A 25,159-nucleotide genomic window follows, 5' to 3' on the forward strand; every position below is an offset into this window, starting at 1 on the left:
AAACAACAGCCCAATACTGATCCATCATGGGGGCCTCTGGGAGACCAGCCCAGTCCAAAAAGTCCACACACATCAGCCAGACAATCACCCAACAATGATCAGTGCAGCGCTGTGCTGTGGTCATGCTAGATGACTCATCAAGCTTTCTTGCTTTTAGAATATGCCTTCACTCTAGAATGTCCTGACCCTTCACCTCCCCTATCAAATTCTTCCTCACATTTCAAGACATAAATTCACTTCTTAGGACTTTGGCTTCCTCAACCATAAAGAGTGAATAACAAATGTGTCAACTATTTATTATTTATTTTAGAGACAGGGTCTTGCTCTGTCACCCAGGCTGGAGTGCAGTGGCACAGTCATAGCTCTCTGCAGCCTCGAATTCCTGGGCTCAAGCAATCCTCCCACCTAAGCTTCTCAAGTAGCAGTGATTACAGGTGTGCACCACCACACCCAACTAAATTTTATGTATATCTGTAGAGATGGGGTTTCGCTATGTTGCCCAGGCTGGTCTCGAACTCTCCTGCTCAAGCAATCCTTCCACTTCAGCCACCCAAGGTCCTGGGATTACTGGCATGAGCCACTATGCCTGGCACCATGTCAACTCACTGTTGGGCAAATTAACTGAGATGACTCGTGTGAAGGGTTTAGAGTGTGGCACCTTTTAATTAATGGGTACTGGCAATCATCAATAAGAGTTTATAGTAAGCTGAAGGTTCTACATTTAAGGTCTGAGCCCAAAATTTCCTTAAATATCAGGCATCAAGTTCTTTTCTTCTTCACTCACTCTCCTCTACCTTCAAGTAAGGTTGGGATAGCATTTTTTCCCATCATTGAAAGGAAGGTCTTCAAGCTGCCCAATTCCCTCTGTTCCATCAAATACCAACACTGCCTGTCACCTCTCCCCATCTAACATGTAAAAGACACAGGAATGAGAAGAGGACACACCTGACTCATCAGGTGGGCTGTGGCTGCAACTTTCTAACCTTAGGCAAGACTCTTACCATTTTTAAAATTAGAGTTACAGCTTTGTTGCTGTTATTCTTGGTGGCACAATTTCTAAAACAAGTTTTACAAGAAGGCAGAATATGCCACAAGAGAACGCTACTCTGGGGCCAGCACAGAGAGGCGACTGGCAGAGATATGGTCCCTTGCCTTGACCAAGGTGTGGTAAACAGCCTCCAAGACTGTCCCCAAAGATCCCTGCCCACTGGTTTTCATGCCCTGTGTAGCCTCTCCTAATACTGTGTCAGAGCTGGGCTGTATGACTAATGGAATTCAGCAGAAGTAATGGTATATGACATCCAAGATTCGGTTTTGCCTTCCTCTCTGTTGAAACTGCTTACTCTGGGAAAAGCTAGCTGCTATGTAATAAGAACACATGAAAAGTCCTAAGGAAATGAGGACTCCACTCCTGTGAGTAAACTATATGGATGCAGAGTCTTCAGCCCCAATCAAGCCTTCAGATGACTCCAACCCCTGACGTCATCTTAACTGTAATTTCATTAAAGGTTAAGAGTCATAATCCCCAACCGAGCTACTCCTAGCTTCCTAATTTTCAGAAACTGTGAGATAATAAATGTTTGACATTTTAAGTTGCTAAGTTTTGGGGGTATCCAGCTGTGTAGCAACAAATGATTAATATATATAGGGAGGGTACCTAAGGCTCCCTGAAATCATTACACAAAACAATCCCTCCAGGTTCCTTCCAGCTCTTACATCCCCTAATTCCAGGGCTTGAAATTTAAAGAAGACATTTTTATTTTTGTGGATTTACATCCATGAAGAAGTTCCAAAGATGACATATGAAGCTAATGAAATGTGAGTCTCAAATCTTTGATGGTATCCTATGGGCAAACCCTTTCACTGCTGAGTTATTACATGAAGTCCATGAAGACACAATAAAAAAGAAAGAAAAAGTGCATTAAAAGATTGCAAGGTTAGTTAGGGTCCAGAATATACAGGTGAGAAGCATCAAGTTTTATAAACATGTTGTCTCCAGCAAAATTCAAAATACTCCACTGAGTTAATAAATGCATCCACAGTCTGGAAAATAATTTAAAACAATCCAACTTCTTTTAGAAGAACAGACAAGTATTTGCTTAAACCCACTGAGGAATGGTTACCTGATGGGGCTGCTCAAGGCCCCAAGGTAAAAAGATAACCCACCCCTGTATCATGACTGTGACCCTGAAGTCTGCAGAGGTGAGGCCCCTGTGCAGCACAACATAAGGATCTGGGCTCAGCAACTGATGAGTGTCTGGGTCCCACAAGCTCTAATTCACAGAGCTTCAGTGCAATGACACAAAAAACAGGTTCTAGAATCAAACAGCCTAGGTTTAATTCCAAGCTCCACCTCTTTCTGGCTGTGACCATGACATAATTATAAAACCTTTCCTAGCAACAGTTTCCTGATCTGTAAAATGAAGAAAGTATGTTGTGTGAAATTACATGAGATATTTTATGTAAAGCTTTAGCATGACGTCTGGCATATTTGAAGGGCTGATTAACTGATTTCACTATAATACATTATTACTGAGAAATGACGTTCAAAGCAAGGAGCAGAAGGAAAATAGGTACTTCCTTAAGAGGTGGTCTGATATCAGAAGGTATCATTCATCCACTTTCCATAATAACAATACCCATTATGGCAGTTCTTAAATACATCCACCAATTCTTAGACGTTACTCATGTGCTGCGCCTGGGCTTCTGTGACCATTTCAACTGACAGTATACGTTATCAGAAATGACACTATGTGGCTTCTGAGGCCAGGTCAAGAAAAGTATTTCCTTTCTGCCTTGCTTATGGGAATACTTATACTTAAAGCCTTGAGTTGCCATGTAAGCAGCTGACTTCCTAGAGCTGCCATGTTGTGAGGAAGCTCAAACTAGCCGAGGCAGAGACCACATGAGGCTATGAGTCTGGAAGAAAGGTAGGCTGGGTCACTACCCACTGTTCCAGCTCCAGCCACACATTAATGCCACCTGTATGAGGGACCCCAAACCAGAATCACTCAGGTAAGCCGTTCTCAAATCTCTGGCCCATAGAAACCATGAGAGCTAATAAAATAATTGGTGCTATTTTAAGTCATTAAGTGTTCGGTGATTTTTTTCAGGCAGCATTAGAGAAGTAGAGTATCTATGATGAGTATATGCAACACTCATACACAGTTAGCCTCCCCTGCCTCCACCTCATTTCATCCTCACAATTGCACTGGGAAGAACATGTTATTATTTTCATTTTATAATGATGAAATAGACTCCAAAAGGGTAACGGAATTGTCTAAGATCACATGACTAATGAGTAGCAAAGCAAAGTCTCCTGTTCCACAATTCTGACACCAGTTCCAGTGATTGTCTTTCTTCTGTACAAAAGCTAAGTCCTAGCATGGACCTGAACTGGAAAGCCAAGAAAAAAATACACATATCCATACACACATGTGCATAAGTGAAGATCAAAGGGGATCGTTCTGCTGCAACTTCTGAGGCACACAGAGGCCAGGCCATCACTGAAATAGCACCGCCCAGACAACAGAAATATGCAAGAATAAGACAGGCAGCTATTTGTAAGTCATGTAATTAGCAAATGATAATAGGGCAAAAGGACTGATGAGGGCCCATTGTTCCTATCACCAGGTAGCTCAGCTGACAGCCTTGGCATCATGGTAGAAGAGTTTTCAGAAACGCTTTTTGGAACCCAGAGAAGTTTCAGCAACACCCACAGATGGTGACAGCATCACTGGTTACGTGGCCCTGCACCCTGACAGGATGTCAAGATGAGCTTCAGCACTTGGAACCAAAAAGTGCTGTGATGATGAAGGGAGTTTCTATTTTGACTCCACTGACTGACATTTCTTGTCTGCCTCTGGCTTTTTCACTAAAATCCTTCAAGACACCAAATGATGGAGACTGAGGAAGTATACTGCTCTTGGGTAGGAAGCCAGCACCTTGCAGAGAGTGCTTTGAAATGTGACTGTAGCAGGCTAAGATTTTTAAGTGCATCTACAGAAGTTCTGAATAGGACCATGGGTTCATCACAGAAGAATTCGATCAAAAATAACTTCTTAAGAATCTAAGAAAATGATCAGTAAAGACAGAAAGAGAAGAAGAACAAAATCCAATTCTCAGGAACAAAAGATGAGAAAATAAGTTGTACTAAAACTCAACATGGCTATTCGGGCAGACACCCAGCTACCTGCAAGGAGTTATTTTTCCACGCTCTGTGGCGCCTGAAACCCCAGCGAGACAACCATTCAATTCCCTGGAAAGGAAGCTGAAGCCAGGGAGCCAAATGTTCTAGCTCAGTGGATTCCCCCAACCCCACACATGGATGCCAGCAAGCTAAGATCCACTGGCTTGAAATTTTCACTGCCAGCACAGCACTCTGAAGTCTACCTGGGAGGATCCAGCTTGGTGGGGAACGGGGCGTCCACCATATTGAGGCCTGATGTGGTTTCCCCTCACAGTGGTAAGGGGAGAGAAACTCCTGGCTGGAGATATAACAGCAGGAAGAGAAATCTCCCAGCAAACATGACTCATTTTCTCTCATTTATGTCTTCTTTTTCCCTTTTCCTTTTTTATTTTCCACCTCCACGATTCTTACTTGTTCTTTAGGTTCTAAGTCATAAGAGTGTAAATGCACTTGGGGAAAACATGTGCTCACTTTGGACCATCATACCTGGTTAGCAGAGTTCCCATCTAAACTAACCCTTTCTACACCAACCCCATGGTTGTGATCTGCTAGCACAGAACTTGAAATAAATCCAGTATGTCTTCACCAAGGCAAGAATGGAAGATCTGTAAGTGAGGGACCTCCCCAGACCAGCCTAGAACAAAGGAACCTGTTAACATGGCTCAGTGCCTGTTTTCATACATACAGATATTAACTAACACAAACCACTGACAATGGTTGTCAAAGACTGGCATACAGTCACAGTGAATGAATGTGCAGCATTTATCACATTCTGACATCTGTACTTATTTATCTATCATCTCTCCCCTATCTCCTATGACAGAATGGAGGGAACCAGAGGGAAGGGGGTTCTTTTTTCTAGCTGTTGTTCACTGCTGTTTCCCAAAACATAAAACAGAGATACAAAACACGAGTGCAATAAATGTTTGCTGAATGGATAGATAGATGAATGAGCGATGGCGATGCAGTGGAACCACGTCCTCGCTCAGGTTCTCTGGGTTTGGCTGAAGGACCAACTCACTAGGTCCTCAATTCTTTCCTGCTGTGACGGACATTTGTTTCACATGGTTCCTTCTCACATGGCACATTTCTCCTTGGATATTCTCTGACAGACATCCTCTACCTCTCCAGCAATCCATACTTCAACCAGGCTTGAGAAACCTGAGACATGCTCCTATCCTCAAGGGCTCTCCTTGGCCATTTGTTTAAAGTCTCCTCCATTACCACTGAACTTCCAAAGAACTTAGTCTACACCACTGAGGAAGCCCCATATTTTTTAGTGACGTGGGATAGTCACATTTTGAGATACAATGGATGGCATCACCAATATTACTAATGACCCCATTCAAACAAATAGCATACTACAGTTTGCAAAGTGTTCTCTCTTTAGGGAGTCTGAAGTCTTAACCATTCTTTATTCCAGAAAATGGAATAAAGGTCACATCTGTGTTTAACCAAAAATAATAAAAACTAACCTTCATTTTGAAAATGTACTATGTGCTAGGTGCTAGTCAAGGTTTTATATGACCATCCTATTTACTGCTCACAAATACTCCATGAAGCACATCTAATTTTCTGAAGTTTACTGATGAGACACCTGGAGTTCACAGAAGTTAAAGCAACTGGCTCAGGCTCAAGTGTGCTCAGTGCATAAATTGCTAACGCCGGGTTAGGAATTTAGTCTTGTCTATGGCTGAAAAGGCCTTCCTATGAATAGGCATGCTCCAATTTGTCTCCACCACGAGAACTGGAAATGAGTGTATGGGCGTTCACTGCACATATAAGCATGGATTCAGGTATTTGAGGAAAGAGAAGACAGTTAAGTGTCCCACAGTTCCAAAGAGGTGCTAAGAAAGAAAGCAGCCTCTAAAAGGGGAGAAGCAATATTAAGCTATAAAAGTTCAAATTAATGCTTTAAATAAGGAACCAGTCCCTGGTTCTGAATTGCAGAGGCTGTTTATATGGTGAAGTGATAATGAGGTCTAAGGGTACTGCCCAACTGGGCCATAACTCCAGGTATACCACTCACACCATAGTCTAAGAAACAGGGCCTATAGGATGACAGCTAGGTGTAGAAACCCTGGGCATGTCAACATGAACCAAACAGACACAAGTGCAAGGTTCCATCCCTTAGCTCCTCTTAATATCTGTGGATTAAGCCTTCTTATATCCCATTTTCAGACGGGAAAACTGAGGCTCAGAAAGGCTAAATGACTTGTCAGGCCATTCAGCAAAGTTAGCGAGCAAGCCAGACATACACATCGGTCTAGAATCAACAATGCCAGTTCTTGGCATCTGGCTGTGTTTCCAGAAGGCATCTGCAAGGGGTGAGGGCAATCGGGACTTCGGACAACTTCCTCCCCAGGCTGCAGATGCCCTTTACCTCGCATTTCTCCACGACCGGCTGCTGCCCACACTCAGAGCTGTTGCCTGCCACGATGCCAGCCCGAAGGTTCTCGCTGTCTCCAGTGCCCTCCTCCATGGAGTAGGTCTTGGAGTGGTTGCCTCGTCGATGGGCAGGGGCTCGGCCCTGGGCCAGGCTGAGCTGCCTGCGGAGGGCGCGGTTCTCCTCCTCCACCTCGCGCATGCGCACCTCCAGGCTCTCTCTTTCCCGTTGGCTGGAGGCCGTGTACCTGGGGCTGTGAGCCTGGGACTCCAGCGGTGACAGAGACACAGGCTTTCCATCTGGGGAGCGAGAGACCAGAGAAGCGTTAACCAAGATGAACCATGCCACAAGCCCCTCCAAGTTTCCCAGACATCCATTCCCACATGGCGAGGCTCCTTGCACAATCCCATGTTTAAGGGAAGCAGATGGAAAATGAGTTACAAATAAACGCATCCAGATTGAACTGGGAACAAAGTTGAGAACAGAACAACTTATTATGGTGATAGAAACTAATATGCTTTTTAGAGATGGCAATCATAATAAAACTGTTTCTAATTAAATGTACTGTCTTCCTCTACTTGGCATGTTTCTACGTAGGCATTCTTTTTTTTTTTTTTTTTTGAGACGGAGTTTCGCTCTTGTTACCCAGGCTGGAGTGCAATGGCGCAATCTCGGCTCACCGCAATCTCCACCTCCTGGGTTCAGGCAATTCTCCTTCCTCAGCCTCCCGAGCAGCTGGGATTACAGGCACGCACCACCGTGCCCAGCTAATTTTTTGTAATTTTAGTAGAGACGGGGTTTCACCATGTTGACCAAGATGGTCTCGATCTGTTGACCTTGTGATCCACCCGCCTCGGCCTCCCAAAGTGCTGGGATTACAGGCTTGAGCCACCGCGACCGGCCCTCTACGTAGGCATTCTTAACAATAAAGAATTATGGGCTGCGCGCGGTGGCTCACGCTTGTAATCCCATGAAGCAGGTATAATCTCTTGATCACAAGGTCAAGAGATCGAGACCATCATGGCCAACATGATGAAACTCCATCTCTACTAAAAATACAAAAATTAGCAGGGCGTGGTGGCATGCGCCTGTAGTCCCAGCTACTTGGGAGTCGGAGGCTGGAGAATTGCTTAAACCCAGGAGACAGAGGTTGCAGTGGGCGGAGATCACACCACTGCACTCCCGCCTGGTTACAGAGAGATACTCTCTCAAAAAGAAAAGGATTATGAAAACAAAGGGTGGGGGGGATTGGAGAGAAAAACAATGGAGGGAAGGAGTATGAGGAAGTAGAGGACAGCAAGAGAGGAAGAGAAGGAGTAAAAAGAAAAAAGATAGTAATAATGAGTAAGTTTACTGAGCTCTTCCTATGCAAACTCCTATACATCTTTCAAAATCCTGTTTTCAAAGCATCGCCTCTCAGGGGAAACCATCCTCCATTTGCAGGCAAGGTATCTTTCCACATATTCCTATAATGATTTGAATGTAGCACTACGAAAACATGTATCTGCCATACTGTATTTGGTAAACAGTTTTACTAAATGTTTCCTATGAAGACTGGGAGTTCAAGGTAGGCAAAGGCAGGTCTTACTTGCAGTAACGTGTCACAAAGTCTGAGAAATGCCAGAAGGGTGGATGCATGGTTCCATGCCAAGAATAAAATAATTAAAGGCAACAAAGAAGGAAGATACAGGAGCATGATACATCTCAAGGTTTTCCCAGAAAAACAGTTACCATTAAAGTGAGTGCCAGCAACACTCTGAACAATCACACAACGCTGCAATAAAAACTCAGGCACAGAGAGAGGATAAACAGGTCTCTCAGTGTGATACCGGCAGAATGGCAGGGGCAGAATTCGCAACCAGGTCTCTCTGATGGATGAGCCTGTGCACTCTCCCTTTAAGTAAATGTTCATTACAGGTTATTCAAAGAGCTAACATTTAAAAAACATAGTATAAAAACCCCATCTCCCAAGAATACTTAGCGTATCACCTTGTATACAGTAGGTGCTCAAGGCATGCTTATTGTTCAGGAGTCCCAATGACACAAGGCATACCCAAAGCTATCACTTATTTCTGTTTCCACTCTGCAGAAATCCTGGGCTCCAGGCATTTACAGCCACCTCAGGGATTACTTAGCAAAAAAGCATTATCTCTAGAAAATCATCTTCTCTCAGCTGCCTGTCAAAAAAAATGCTCTTCTTTATCCATACTTCAAGTTTTTCCTTCCTGCCCAGACCCCACTGAGCTTCCAAACTGTCCCAGAGAGGCTCTGTGACTCACGAACTTGAGGATCAAAGAATGTGATGAATTACACCCTGTACATCTCACTTGTGCTGTTTCGGCCTCTGCCCAGGGCGTGTGATGTATCTTTGGACCTTAACAAATAGGACTCATCTTTTTTTTCCTCTTAATCACCTCAGGGTTAAACGCCTAAGCTCCTGGTCTTCTCCTATCAATGCAACGAATATGCTTCACTGAAGTGCACTGCCTGGGACCACAAAATCAAAGGCCGAGGCAGAATCGGGAGGTGATGTGAAATCACAGGTTGATTAGGGTTGCACTGTCACCGGCTGGCCAATTACAAGCTCCAACCCAAACTTTTGAAGACCTGTCTCCCTGTTTGGTACAAGTAAGAATGAAAAAGAATAGGCAGCTATTCATAATTGTGTTTTCTTAACTACCATTGACCCTTTGAGCAGGAGTGGGTAAAGATGAACATCTGGCTTCCACAGGAGTTACGCTTCCTTGACTATCTACATGGATGTGCACCACGCTAGGCAGCTCATGCTGATAATGCCCTAGGTTGCTATCGGCACAAGGAAGTGGTAATCGTTATCCCCATTACTGATCCAGAGACTGAGACTAAAGTTTAAACCGTGTTCCTATTATGTTGCAGCTTGACTGTAAACAAGGTCTCCTGGATGTTGCACTCAGCTATGCTCCTGCATTTATGTGCTAAGTTAAGAGGTAAAAGGCCGGGCATGGTAGCTCATGCCTGTAATCGCAACACTTTGGGAAGCCAAGGCAGGCAGATCATGAGGTTAGGAGTTCGAGACAATCCTGACCAACATAGTGAAACCCTATCTCTACCAAAAATACAAAAAATTAGCTGGGTGTGATGGCACATGAATGTAATCCCAGCTACTCGGGAGACTGAGGCAGGAGAATCACTTGAACCTGGGAGGCGGAGGTTGCAGTGAGCAAAGATTGCGCCATTTCACTCCAGCCCACCCACCCTCACCAAAAAAGATAAAGCTCTGGAGACTGAGAGGGTCTCCTCCTCAGGAAAGGATTCTGGATCTTCGGGGCAGAAATGCGGAAAGGTCAACAGGGTCCCAGGGTCTCCAGAAAATTAACAAATGGGAACTGTCTGGAGTTTCTTCTCTGGAGTTTCTTCTCATCAATGCTCTGAGCTTCGTTTTTCTCTTCTGTGAAATGGGAACATAAACGTTCCAGTAAGAGTAATGGTAGGCTTAAGGAAGATCAACAAAATACAGAGGACTGTGCTCCTTATTGGGAGGCGCTTGGCATCAGTGAGCTCTTGTGACCCCTTCTCAGTGAGGGAAAGTCACACCATGTGTAAGATGAGTTGATGATGTAAAGATATAAAACACCGTATTTTCAGAACACAGGGTTGTTCTGTGTGTTGTATATGGGAACAAGTAGTCAACAGACCTTGGCTTCCTTTGTTATGTACTCTGAGATGACGCACTGCTGACCTTCCTGCCTTCATCCTTAGCCGGGTTCAAGGTTAATCCTTACAAACATGGAGGAACAGGCAAGCAGGCTTCACCAAAGAGGCTTGGTCACATTCTCCAGCCCCTCTCCTGAAAGCCCCAAATTTTAAACATTTATGTAAATTATAATTGCTTGATTGTGGTCTTAAGAGAAATGCTATTCGACATCCTGTGTCCATTTCTGAACTGCTTTAGAACCCAAATGGTTTTAATCAAATTTAACTCCCAAAGACTAGCAGGGGTTTTCTCACTATTAAAAGCCCTAGAGATTTGTCATCAATGAAGCCAAATCAAATAAGTAATGTCAGGTCTCAAAGAGAGGAACCAATGTTGAAAAAAGCAACATTCCTGCTGTGCCCAACTCCTGGCATGGAAGAAGTGCTCAATGAATGGCAGAACTGTCCTTTCTGGTTTGTTCCACTGCCTTGGGCCAGCCCCTTCCTTTTCCTCAGCCAGTTCCGCCTTCTGAAAGGCGGGGCCCTGGAGATGTGCTCCGAGTCCCCTCTTGGCTCTAACTCTTCGGAGCTGTATGCTCCAGATGATCCCACCACCACATGATCAGAAGTGAATACAAGTGGGCCCTGTGCCTCGCCAGATTCACAGCTCATTCTAGTTTTACTCAGCCTGACTCTGGCTTTTATTCCTGGACTATTCCTTTTTCTGGCTCCTGACCTTCTTGCTCAGGCTTCTCCTAAGTCTCTGAGAATAAGGGGAGGAGAGAGGATCTGCATTTCTCTGTTACGTTTTACAGGCACTGGTCCGTCGCAGGAACACTCCTCCATCTTTGTGTACAGGCCGTAAAGCCCATCACACAGGGTTATGTAAATGACTGCCCACATTGGTATTTCTCAAACTACCAGTGGTGAAGAACCAGTTTGTCTCCCTCCCCCCATCCATCCTGGACACAAATTGGCCCCTAACACACAAAAGTAAAAAAAATAGAGCTTGGCCCACGTGTAACTCATCACTGGAATTAAACAAATTGGTCTATACTATGTTAATCAAGACTATCGATCATACACTTGATGCTGGCGACAAAGTCCACTTGCTCTAGATGTTTCCAATTGCCTAGTCTCTAGTTCCATAGGTATTTTGCTGCAGACCAGCAACAGTTTAAGGATTGTAATGGTTAGTTTTATGCGTCAACTCAACTCGGCCACGTGCTACCCAAATATGTGGTCGAATGTCGTTTTGGATGTTCTTTTTAAAGGTGTTTTCGGATGAGATTAACCTTTAAATTGGTAGACTGAGTAAAGCAGGTATCCTCTCTTGGTGTGGGTTGGCTACCTCCCACTAGTTGAAGGCATGAATAGATCAGAAATGCTGAGCATCCTCCAAATACAACAGAACTCCTCTTGCCTGACAGTCTTTGAATTGTAATGTCATCCTTTTCTTGCCTTTCAACTCAAACTGAATCACCTGATCTTTCTAGGTCTCGAGCCTGCCGGAATTTGGAATGGAACTATACCGTGAGATCTCCTGGTTTGCAGGCTTTTGGACTTAGACAAGAACTCCACATCGGCTCTCCTGGGTCTCCAGCTTGCTGACTCACCCTGAAGATTTTGGAATTTGTTGGCTTCCATAATCATGTAAGCCATTTCCTTACAATAAACATAGCTGTACATACACACCCTAAAATCACTGCTTCTCTAAAGAACCCTGACAAATACAGGCATGAACAACGGCCTGCAGATCACACGTCGAGTAGCACTGCCCAGTGTCTAGTCTCCCCCAGGTCCTGGCATGGATTCCCCTTCTCAGTGAGGGAAAGTCATGCCATGTGTAAGATGAGTTGATGATGTAAAGACATAAAACACCGTATTTTCAGAACACAAGGTTGTTCTGTGTGTTGTATATGGGAACAAGTAGTCAACAGACCTTGGCTTCCTTTGTTATGTAGTCTGAGATGAGGCACTTTCAGCTTAAAATGTCAAACAAGACATTATTCTAAAACGAAGCTGACAACATCATCCTCCCTCCAAAAGTTCTCAGCAAACATGAATTTATCATTGAATCTGAATCTCTGAATCCACTTGAGATGAATCCACTTGTGACCTGGGTCCCCAGGTCACAAGCATTTGAAGAAGAGAGAAAAAGAACTAACACCTAGAATTTTTTGTTAAAAACGGCATAAAATGCCTAGCACATCATAAACTACCAGTTATTTTAAAATACATTTCATTATGTTAAATACTGGGGAAGAGGGAGAGAGAACTGAGAAAAGCAAACAAATCAAGTAGATTAATAAGAGCGTGGGATTTGGAATACTTATTCACTACCATAAGAACAGTATGGGGGAACCGCTCCCATGATTCAATTATCTCCCACTGCGTCTCTCCCACAATATGTGAAAATTATCCGAGCTATGATTCAAAATGGGATTTGGGTAGGGACAGAGCCAAACCATATCAATACTCAAACTTCCCTCACTTCTCTCAACCCAAGCCCACTAAAGCTGCAGGCAGGGTACATACAGGCAGCAGTGGATAAGACCCCTTGTCTGTAAGTGCCTTTACCTTTGTTTCTCTATTACCTTTCGTTCCATGTTTCCACTCTTTAGACATACACAGTCTAGGTATGCACATGATGTATCGTCCTATCACGGAATAGGTGTATGTGTTGATCTGCGGTTCAGCCCACTTTCAGCTTAAAATGTCAAACAAGACATTATTCAAAAACTAAGCTGACAACATCATCCTCCCTCCAAAAGTTCTCAACAAACATGAATTTATCATCGAATCTGAATCTCTGAATCCACTTGAGATGAATGTTCTGAATTAAGAATCAAAACATCTAAGATTCAGAACAAAGAAGGTAAATTGAAAATCAACCTCCGTGCAGTGGCAGTGACAGAGATTAGGGACTCACCATCCGAAATGTCCTAAGTGCTGATCTCAATCAGTCTGAATGTGCTGAGTATCTCTGATTGAACAGGACTGGGGATCATTAACACAGGCAGGGCCAGGGTCTGGATGGGCCTCCAACCAAAGGGGCTTGGACCCTTTCAGGGGTGACAGACCCAGGTCTCCCTCGTCTAGCAAAGCAGACTCTTACACTCGGTGCCAGATTTCAGGAAAGCTGCCCTCCCTGCATCATCCTGCCTGTGATAAAGACACTACATCCCTAACCTTTATATGGCAAAATCTCCCTACGTACAATCTGTCGCTGAGGCCTGCCAATTCTTCCTTCCTGATGTTTGAAGCACTTGCTCTTCTCATTTGATTTCAAACATCTCATCCGAAGCCCAGCCTCTTAATCTTATCCTAAAACAGGGGTCATCAAACTTTTTCTGTAAACATCCAGAGTCAATATGTTTTATTTTGCAGGCTATGCAATCTCTGCTGCAAGCACTCGACTGCCACGGTAGCATAAAAGCAGCCACGGAAATATCTAACAAATGGCTGTGGCTACGTTCCAGTCAAATTTTGTTTCCAAAAACAAGCAGAGGGCGAGATCTGGCATACTTCTGGGACACAGATGATGGACCCTGTCCTAGAACACTGTGTGGGTCTCCTGGGTTAGTCCTGTAGCCTCCGATTTCTCCTGTTCCTGTCAGCTCCCTCACAGGTGCCGTGAATAACGTTCTTCAGTCTTGCTTCCACCACGTTTGCAGGCTGACAATGTACAAAATCAACTCTATCTACTTCAAGGTCATCCATCAAATTCAACACATACGTGGTCAGTTCCCAATGAGTGCATGTCCTTGGGTGTGGTGTGTGTCGTCTCATTTTAATTTATGCAACAATGTCATGACGTGAGTGTTCTATTTCCACTTGACTAATGAAAAAAAAAAAGGAGACACACAATTTCACTAGTTCAATGTCATCCCAGAAACAGTGGCAGAGGGCAAGTCTTGAACCCAGGTTCACTGGCTCCAGAGAAATGGCTCTTTTTTGCACCAAATCAGAATGTCTCCTGTTTACCACCCTCTGAACAATTCCAATCTAATTTGTGGTTGTGGTGGCTGTTTCTGCTTCATTTCCTGGTCCCTCAGGCCAGTGGTTCTCAATCCGGGCTGGCATTAAACAACTTGGAAAACATAAAAGTATGAATGTGCAGAGGCCCCAACCTAGATGAATTCATACAGCATCTCTGGAAGTGGGGGTCTAGTTATTGGCATTTTTTGAAAAACTTAAGGTCCGGGATACACGTGCAGGACATGCAGGTTTATTACGTAAGTAAATGTGTGCCACGGTAGTGTGCTGCACAGATCTACCCATCACCTAGGTATTAAGCCCAGCATCCATTGGCCATTCTTCCTGATGCTACCCCCTCCCCCAACTCCCCAACAGGCCTCAGTGTGTGTCTCCCTCCTTGTGTCCATGTGCTCATTGTTCATAGCTTCCACTTATGAAAACATGCGGCGTTTGGTTATCTGTTCCTGTGTTAGTTAGCTGAGGATAATGGCTTCCAGCTTCTTCCATGTCCATGCAAAGGACAAGATCTCATTCCTTTTTATGGCTGCCTAGTATTCCATGGTGTATAGGGACCACAATTTCTTTATCCAGTCTATGACTGATGGGCATCTATGTTGATTCCATGTCTTTGCTATTGTGAATTGTGCTGCCATAAACATACGTTTGCATGTATCTTTGTAACAGAATGGTTTATAGTCCTTTGAGTTTTCAGCATTTTTAAAAGCAGCCACTCCATGAGATTCTCATGTGTAGCCAAGGTTGAGAAATGCTGGCTTAGGCATTTCCCCAGATACTCCAGCTTGGATGCAAAGGAGGTCTTAGCATTGCCACACTTAATTATTTAGTATTGCTCTGACCCTGTATCCCATTTTCCTTACACAAGCCTCTACTGTATTCTTTTAGCAGCTCCCATTACGTGACTCAGACTCACACGATTTCCTGGTATTGCAGCTCCTCCAAGCATAGGGCTGGCTTTGCTCCTCTGCATTCCCCTGCTTCCGGGAAGACAGTCTTCTTCAAAAGCAGTTCCCTAATAGCCCAACTGCCTGACTATCCAGCTTCCCTGGTTTCTGGCTCCCTTCTCTTGACCAATCATATGTCACCTTATTCTAATGAATGTTTCGTGTTTTCATTTTCTATATGATATTATATCCATTGAGCAATTTGTAATTTTTTTTAGAAAACGCCCTCCTTTTAATTAACATAAAGAGTTCACACCCTCATTCAATGCCAAATATCAAACATCATTTGCTGTTTCAAAGTAAATTAAATATTGAAGCCAAAGCTATTTTATAAAAATTCAGAAAACTGCATTTGATCTTAAAAGTTAATTTTGATCACGAGATGTCCACAGGAGAGCTGAGTCTGCCAACATGTCCCGGCTTTTCCTTTCTAGGCAGTATGTAAGTCATAGCGAGATACAGGTCCAGGCTGAGCCATTTTCTCAAGTTTCAAAAGCATGAAATCTGATTTGCTGTGGGAAGGCAAATGGCAATGATGACACACAAAGGCTGCTTGCTTGTTATGAGGTACACAGGGAATGTTTTACCCCAAAATTCCCCTAAGTGATTTTCTGGAAGTTATCTTTGGCAACCAAAGCACACTTAAGTTCCAGCAAAGGCCCTGGAGACAGATCTTCTGACAAAGAGGGAAGAACAGTAAAGAGAAAAAAGAGTTCCTCACCAGCTTCTAAAAAGAATTTGCAACCACAGTGCCAGGGAAAGCAGCCTGGATTCATTGCACCATAATAGCCCGAATGAGATCTGACTTTTTGTTTTCCATAAAGTCATTTCCAAGAATGTTAGCTTAAAAAGCTTCATTCAGTCAAGAAAATGAAGACATTTTTAGCACCAATTTGCTGTATCCATACCTGGGTTTAGACTATAAATGCTTCAAGTGTGTCCTAACGAGCCATGATAACAGTTTTTGTCTGTGGAAACTTCAGGTTCAATGATTCCAAAGCTTCAAATGCTTTGGTGTGTTTGTTTTTTGGGTTTTTTTTTTGGCCAAATATGCTAAGCTCTGAAAGTTGGAGGTGGTTGGTCTTTGAACCACCATGATGGGGTGGGTACCTGCAGCTTTCTGCTTCTGTAACTGGCCCATCATATTCCCAAGGAGTCTGAGTCCCAAGGCTTTGTTAGTAGCATTCGAATCATCACCAAACAAGGCCAAAAAAAGATAATGTATTTAGTGCTCTGTTTCCTAGAAAAATAGATTTGACAGCAGAGTCAAGGTCTTCTCTTAGATCACCAGGTGGTATAGAAAACAGTCACTGGATGGTAATGGTAACAGTGTCTACTAGAAAAGGTAAACATATTCACCACAAATCCCAACAACTGATCTGTGTGTGAGGGCACAATACATTGACATCCCAGTCATCTTTAATGAGCCTCTGCCCCCAGTTAGCCCCTAAACGTCAATCACTTTTTACATAGCCTCCAAGAAACCACCAGCTTTAGTGGGAGTCTCCAATGGTTGAATCTGAGAAAGCAGCCTCTCTCCTTCCCCAGTTTCTTGAGTCCTATTTCATACATATGCAATAGTTGGACACAATCCCCTTTGTTGGTAGATTCGTCAAAACTAAAAGCTAAACAACCACAGTGATTTTATCCTTTGCAAAGCATCAAGTGAGTGTCCTCAATGTGGCTATTTACTATAAAATCAGATGCAGAAATACTATAGAATTGCTTAATTTTCTCTTTAGCGGCACTCAAGATGAAAGATTTCATAAGTGTTTTTCTCCACTGATTTAATTTTTTAAAATCTTTGCAATAAATGTGTTATTTCATATGAAATATTCATAGCCCTTATAAAATCCCACTAAAATGTTCCAAGAGTGAGGCGAATCACATGTGCAGAGAAGAATCATATTTTACAGTAAATATTTTTAATGAGGTTTGATTTTTTTTTTTTTTGTAGCCAAAATCTTGTTCAGATCAGAAGACCCACATGGGATGATTTTTTAGCAAAGGTTTTTAATTTTATTTTGAATTTATCACACTAAGTATGTTGAAAACTATTCTTTTCTCACTTTGTGAATCCATACTTGCAGTAAACCTTAAAAAGTCATTCTTGGTGGCCATATTCATTTACCAAAAGAGGTTCTGTAATTTTTTTTTTCTTGTTTTTGAGCCAGGGTCCCACTCTGTCGCCCAGGCTGGAGTGCAGGGGCGCAATGTCGGCTCACTGCAACCTCCACCTTCCATGTACAAGCGATTCTCGTTCTTCAGCCTCCCAAGTAGCTGGGATTACAAGTGCGTGCCACCACGCCTGGCTAATTTTTGTATTTTTACTAAAGACCAGGTTTTATCGTGTCGGCCAGGCTGTTCTCGATCTTCTGACCTCAAGTGATCCATTTGCCTCAGCCTCCCAAGGTGCTGGGATTATTAGGTGTGAGCCAATGCACCCAGTATTTCTGTGATTTTTTTTTTTAAAGTGAGGAACACTAACAATGTCTGGTTTGGGTTACAGAAGGATGAAAATTTTCAATGGCAAACAGCAGCTGTCTGAGGATGCCAGACAGATCAGCAAAGCCCCGACTCCATTCAATTCTGCTCCTGGTGTTTTCCTGCCTCTTCCTGCTGTGATCATCTAACTTCAGGGGTAAAATATCCAAGTGAAATTCAGATCTAGGGAGAAGAGTTAAGGAGCCTTACCAAAAAGGAGCCAACAGAATGATGACCTGATGTCACGAGAGTGACTTAAATTGGACTGCATCAGAACTGAACTATGGTGCCCTGCTGTCCTCGGGAGGGAGGCAGACTACCAGATAACCCACTCAGGCTTCGATAACCTTCTCTGTTTGGAAGACAGTAGTCCCATGATTGCCCTGGGACTGTAAGAAGAAAACATGACTAAAAGTCTAGAGCAGCGGTGCCCAATTTTTTGGCTTCCCGGGGCCACAGTGAAAGAAGAAGAATTGTCTTGGGTCACACATAAAATACATTAACATAAAGAAGAGCTGAAGAGCTTAAAAAAAAAAGAGAAAAAAAATTCTCTAGAAAAATCTCACAATGTTTTTAAAGTGTCCAAATTTGACCTGACTGCCCACTGCACCTGAGATTGCACACATGCCAAACGTGAGCAAAAGTTCCCTTTCCGTCTACTGCATGTAAGCAAGGGTAACATGGAAAGAAAGCCTCTGCCCCATCTTTTCAGGAGCTCTGACAACAGTGAGAATAGACTTGACTTGCACCATATTCTTGGGGCCCTCTGACATACCTCATCTCCTCCAGTCAACTAGCTTTGAGACAAACCACCGCCCTTCATCCAAACGCCCCACCTCTTGCCCAACCTTCTATGGATGCTGCCTGGTACGCAAGCCACACTTCACCAGAAGTGTCCAACTCCAGCCAACTCTGGCAAATAGAAAGAGCTAGTTATCAAAGATAAAGAAGACTCTGTACTTCTTTTTTTTTGAGACGGAGTCTTACTCTGTCGCCAGGCTGGAATGCAGTGGTGCAATCTTGGCTCACTGTAACCTCCGCCTGGGTTCAAGTGATTCTTCCGCCTCAGCCTCCCGAGTAGCTGTGACCACAGGCGCGTGCCACCACGCCCGGCTAATTTTTGTATTTTTAGTAGAGATGGGGTTTCACCATGGCCAGGATGGTCTTGATCTCTTGACCTTGTGATCCACCCGCCTCGGCCTCCCAAAGTGCTGGGATTACAGATGTGAGCCACCGTGCCCGGCGACTCTGTACTTGTTAAACAGTGGCAACACAGCCAACCAACAGCATGAGTAGCTGCCGTGCAGAATATTCTAACCCATTCTGAAAAGCAATGGAAGCAAGTACTTTTGTGAATGTGCTTGATTCCTTCCAAGCATCCCTTTGTTGTAAACTGCCCCTTCACCTAAACCAGTGTTATCTTCCTCAGCTCAATTGTAAATTAAAAACAAGAGAAAACAAGCAAAAGCCTGCCTGGACATTCCTTTGCCCATAAGTGACTGTCCTCCTCTTTCCTATCTTCTTTTCCTTATTCACAGTCGTGCCCAACCTCCTTTTATCAGTTTGACTTGCATTAAAGTTAGATTCCAATTCCCACAAAGATCTACATTAGAACAAGAGGAAGAAAAAGAAAAAAACAAAAACATATCACCTCTTTTTTCACTCTTTCCTTACAAATCCAAACCATCCCTTAGGAGAAAATCAGAACGAGGTTTTATCGAAATGGATCAGGGCGAGAAGGGAATAGAAGATTTCATCAGTTCAGCTTGACAGAAATAATGCTTTATCGGGATGGGCACCTGGCAAAGATAACATGTTACCAAGAGCAAGATGGATGTTTGGGTAAAATATTGTGCTAATACTTATTAAGCTCAAACCTGCCATCTCTGCTTCTGATGGGTGGGTATCTTCTTCCCAGTCCTACACCTGAGAGTTTTCATAAGGCATTTCCAGCAGTCTTATAAAAGTAAGAAGAATAAAACTAGAACCCTCAAGTCAACACCACTGTAAGGCAAAGTCAGGATTTTCTTCTACAAGCTGAGAGGAAGGATGGGCTTGAGTGCAGGAAGCAGTAACAGGCACAGGGGACCAAGGAGAAGCCTCTGATGGTCAAGCCTCCAGTACAGGATCCTAGTTTTTGACCCCAAAGAGCCCCTTGCAAGACAGAGGCCCACATGAGGGACTGATCTCAGAGATAGCATCAGGATGGGGGTGATGGGGCTGATCTGTCAAGAGGAGATCCTGGTTCAAGCCTTGAGGGACTTCCTGAAATTGCAGGTGAAATCTCCTGCGTTCTATACTCCCATCTTCTGGCCCTGAAGAGTCCTCAGTGAACCAAAGAGCCTCATTAACAAGGATTTCAGGAGCCCCTAACCATAAAAGCCCTAGGCTAACTTCCTGAAGGTGGCAGTTAGAATAAGCACTAAGAAGTTGTTCTTTCCTTTGCATGTTTTGTCATTTGGTGAATTACCACTGACCCTCCCACACCTGGCTCAATAATCCCTTCTAGTAACCCTTCTCCAATCTGCCCAGGGTGAGTTGGCTCCTCCTCTCCTTTCACAGTCCTCAGATTTCCTACTACCTTCCACAACACAGATAAGGTAGTGGCTCTTACTCCATGTGTAACAACTCTTTATGGCACCTCCATTGTCTCAACATGTTAACTGAACACCTGTTCAGGGCAGGAACCATGCTGAATCATCTGTGTTTCCCAGTGCCTGGCACAATGTGTATATGCAGTGGGTATTCTTACACAGCTGCCACATTGTGGAAGGAGATGATGACTTGGGAGTCCTTTGATGTCCCCACATCCAAATGACAGCCTTGGATTTCCACCTCCAAAACCTTCGGCTCCTTTTCTCAAAAGTGATGACCAAAAACTGCATTAGCAATGTATTTGAATGCTGGTTTGATCTTGGAAATATACCCCGAATACAAACACTTCCCTACAACCCCACCACTATGACCCTAGTTCTAGGACCCAGCACCTCCTACCTGGACTTACTCAACAGCCACCTAACTGGTCATTCTGCCTCAGTCATTCTACTTGTCACTCACAGCTAGATGGCCTTTAAAAATGGTTATCAGAACACATCTGGATCCTGTTTGAACCTGCCTTCCCAGGGCTTCCCATCAAATTTAAAACTCAAGTAAGTTACATGTTAAGGTCTCAACCACAGTCATCTTTCTGACCTCAAAACTCTCTTCTGCTCCCTTGGCAGAGGAGGCCATGCCGGCCTTTCAGATGCTCCCGGGATATATGGCAAGCACTCTCCCACTAAGGGCCTCTGCACTTGCTACTGGCTCTCACCGCATTCATCAGGAATCTGCTTAAATATAGTAATTCTTCAGACCAGCATCTGTAAACCAGCCTTTAAAATGCCATCCCTGGCCAGGCGCAGTGGCTCATGCCTGTAATCCTAACACTCTGGGAGGGAGAGGTGGCCGGATCACGAGGTCAGGAGTTAAAAACCAGCCTGGCCAATATGGTGAAGCCCCATTTCTACTAAAAAATACAAAAATTAGCCAAGCATGTGGCTACTAGGGAGGCTGAGGCAGAAGAGTCGCTTGAACCCAAGAGGCAGAAGTTGCAATGAGCCGAGATCGTGCCACTGCACTACAGCCTGGACAACAGAGTGAGATTCTGCCTCAAAAACCAAAACCAAAACAAAACGAAGAACTCCATCCTGCCCACCCTGAGGCCACAGTGTTTCCTTCACTCTGTCCCCTGGTTTCTCCTGCTCCACTGCACACTTCACAACACTCTCCTCAAGTGTAAATTTATCGGTTTCCTTTTTCTTTGCCTGTCTCCACCTCTAGAACACAAGTTCAATGGTAGCAGAGTCTTCTGTGGATTTGCTTCAACAATGATTATCACCGGGGTCTGGAACCAAGCACACAGGACGCACTCAACAGACAGGTCTTGAACACTAAATCAAGAATACAGGTGAGGCCGGGCGCGGTGGCTCACGCCTGTAATCCCAGCACTTTGGGAGGCCGAGGCAGGTGGATCACGAGGTTAAGAGATCAAGACCAACCTGGTAAACAAGGTGAAACCCCGTCTCTACTAAAAATACAAAAATTAGCTGGGCATGGTGGTGCGTGCCTGTAGTCCCAGCTACTCAGGAGGCTGAAGCAGGAGAATTGCCTGAACCCAGAAGGCGGAGGTTGTGGTGAGCTGAGATCGTGCCATTGCACTCCAGTCTGGGGAACAATAGCAAAACTCCATCTCCCCCCAAAAAAAGGAATACAGGTGAGTACAAGCAATTATTCCAACAGTTCAATGATGAGAATCAGATTTCAAATCAGGATCATGATTAGGGCTCCCTTACTCACCACCCACTCTGGCTGGGTGAACATCATACATTATCTTACGTAGTTATTCCAATTCTCTGAAACAGGTTTATTGTCCCCATTTTAAAAGAGGCAGAAACAGGCCCACTGAGCTTAAGAAAAGCTTAATTAACTTGCAATACTTACTGCAAGAAAGTTAAGAAAAAAATCGCATTGACTCCAAAAACCCTCGATTTTCGTTTTACTTTCTGCATCTAAATCTCTCTTCCCAGTAAATAAAGGTTGTACTTCCATGCAACAAGCCGGGGATACCCTCTTGCAAGATACCACTTGCGCGAAAGAGAAGCAGCAGCCTCATTTCAACAAGATTCAGGAAAGTAAGGAATTTAATCAGAAAGATGAATAACCAAGAGAATCCAAATCATACCATTTTTAACAGTCTGTGAACTCTACGAAGGCACAGCAGGAACAAGCGAGGTTGACAGAGTAGCCCAAGTCTACTATGACCGCACTCAGTGGATGCAAAAGAAAGGAGAGAAGAATCAGAAAGAAGGCAATTTCCTGACCTCTTACTCTGAACACCCTGGCTGCCCTGCCTGAGTTGTCCTGTGTCCTTTCAAAAGGACACTGGCAGTTGCCAAAGCAGGAGAGCTATTGCAGGGAGTGCATAAGGCCATTATTTCTAGAGCTGTAAGCAATCCTGCCACTGCCAATAGAGACAGATCTATTCTGCCTTCTGTAGCCTACAAAACAGAAAGGAGATACACATGATAATAAAAGAAGTCAGGAACACTCAGATGCCAGACACAGGACAGACAGGAGAAGTGAAGCAGAGGGGGCATCAGAAATCATCTTCTGCAATCATCGGTGGATCCAGAGGCTGGTCTGAGGCAGCAGTCTCCAAAATGGCCTGGAAATGGTTAATTCAGTTTCTCTCCTGATGAGTAGCTTCAGCTGCTCATCAATAGAATCTCCAGCTGATAATTATTAAGTGAAACTTGGGGCTTGCATTTGCATATGTAAAGCACACTTCCCTCCAAAGCCACAATGGGAGTGAGAATGCACTTCCTGATTGTACAGCACTGGGGAGGCTTGGGTGGGTGGGGCTCCAGCCTGCTTTGCATGTGCTTCTCCACGCTAATCAAGCCAGATATTCAGCAGAAATAAACCCCACATCCCAAAATATGCCATTTGTCAAAATCCAGAGCTCACATAAGAGACCTCTCTCTCTCTCCAGTTCCCAGAAGGATGCATTCCACCACAATAAGCTTCTATCAGGGTTATAATTACTCAGCCCAGTGCATGCACCCACGTGCACACACCCTCGCATATACACACACCTGGGTTGTTTTGCTGGATGAGTTTCTCCAGAAAGAAGGCTTCCGTCCTTCTCACATATTCCTGACACTTTTTTCCATCTTTGCACCTGTGGACTAAGAAGCGTCAGCCCCAAAGAACAAGCCAGAAGGAACTGCAAACAGCATCAAATTCTAAGTATTCGATGGCTTATCTCTATCATGACGTTTATTTGTTTCTGAGGAAAGTCACTGAGCTCCTCCTCCCACCGGAAAGGATGCCTTAACAGAAAAGCCATCACTCCCAGGAGAAAAGCCAGGGACACTTGCCTTAGCCTGGCTTGAAAAATCAGAGACTTCTAAATACCACTGTCAGTTGTAGGCACTGACTGTAATAAGAAAGCCACGAGGGCAAGCCAGGCCTGGTGACTCATGCCTATAATCCCAGCAATTTGGGAGGACAAGGCGGTTAGATCACCTTAGTTTCAGGAGTTGGAGACCAGCCTGGCCAACATGGTGAAACCCTATCTCTATTAAAAATACAAAAACTCCCAGCTACTCAGGAGGCTGAGGCAGGAGAACCGAATCGCTGCAACCCAGGAAGTGGAGGTTGCAGTGAGTTGAGATCATGCCTCTACACTCCAGCTTGGGAGACAAAAGCGAAACTCTGTCTCAAGAAAGAAGAATAGAAAAGGAAAAAGCCACTAGGGCCAGGAAAAGGTGCCTAAAATTAGACATTCAAAAGACAGAAGCAGACAATAGGATTAAAAAAATAGTACAAATTATTAACTCCGGGTGTCTTTATCATTGGTTAAGATCATGATCCTCTGGTCCTCAGTTATCTGTTAAATGGGGGTAAAAATTCTATAGCCATGCTCTTATACAGCACCATCAAGGCATGTATAAACTAGGAACACTTTATAACATTAAAACATGCGTTCATTAGACAATTTTTGGATAGTGGGCAAAGACCTTTTCTCTAAGGACGCGCCCGCTGTCTGAAATCCTACATTGGCTTCCTGGCATAAATCACAAAGATCACAAAGACATTACCACACTTTTTTTTTTTTTAATAGTGTGGGATAAACTTAAAAGATTGTAAACTAATCAGAGTACAGAACTCCTTTTCTATTTTTAACTTTTCCCCCAATTTTTAGTAGTCTTGCCAACATTTTATCTGACAGCTCTTTTTAAGGCAATTTGCCTTGAGGCTACCATTCCAAAATACACAATTTAGCATTATTTTATAGAGACACTCCTTCCTGAACTCATATTTCACTACTTTATGGAGTAACTAAACTGTATCTGTTAATTACAGGTAAAGACATGTCACAATAAACTTGATAATACTAAGCACACAGTTTAACTGGTGCAATTAGCAATGCTAAACGGCAGTAGAAAGTAAACTGGCCAGGCACGGTGGCTCATACCTGTAATCCCAGCACTTTGGAAGGCTGAGGCGGGCAGATTACAAGATCAGGATATCGAGACCATCCTGGCCAACATGGCAAAACCCCATCTCTACTAAAATACAAAAATCTAGTGGGGCGTGGTGGCATGCATCTGTAGCCCCAAATACTTGGGAGGTAAGGCAGGGGAGGCTTGCACCCAGAAGGCAGAGGGTGCAGTGAGCCGAGATCACCCCACTGTACTCCAGCCTGGTGACAGACCAAGACTCCATCGCAAAAAAAAAAAAAAAGAAGAAGAAAGCAAGCTGGTAGCTGGAAACTCCATACTCACTGGGCAATGAACACTCCTTTGACAGAGGGAATGGAGGAATCCTTGCTTACTAAAGGTATTATCCAGTGGAGGTGAGTTAAGCATCTTTCACTGAGCACTTACCTGGTGGTATTGTTGCGGCATTTAGCTTCCCAAGCAAAGTGTAAGATAAGGGCTT

The 25,159-nt window shown here is 44.0% G+C and overlaps 1 protein-coding gene across 10 annotated transcripts in view; it reads right to left on the minus strand.

Annotated features, from left to right (window-relative positions):
- The window catches only part of LARGE1 (LARGE xylosyl- and glucuronyltransferase 1), a 635,729-nt gene that overhangs the window by 365,555 nt on the left and 245,015 nt on the right, over positions 1-25,159 (minus strand). For all 10 annotated transcript variants that reach the window (XM_035261739.3, XM_054245858.2, XM_035261475.3 and 7 more), the window contains one exon: positions 6,573-6,874. In XM_035261739.3, the coding sequence (XP_035117630.2) occupies positions 6,573-6,874 (302 nt within the window). The remainder of the gene's footprint in view (positions 1-6,572; positions 6,875-25,159) is intronic.

The sequence above is a fragment of the Callithrix jacchus genome, chromosome 1 (genome assembly GCF_049354715.1).
Source record: "Callithrix jacchus isolate 240 chromosome 1, calJac240_pri, whole genome shotgun sequence".
Classification (NCBI taxonomy): Eukaryota; Metazoa; Chordata; class Mammalia; order Primates; family Cebidae; genus Callithrix; species Callithrix jacchus.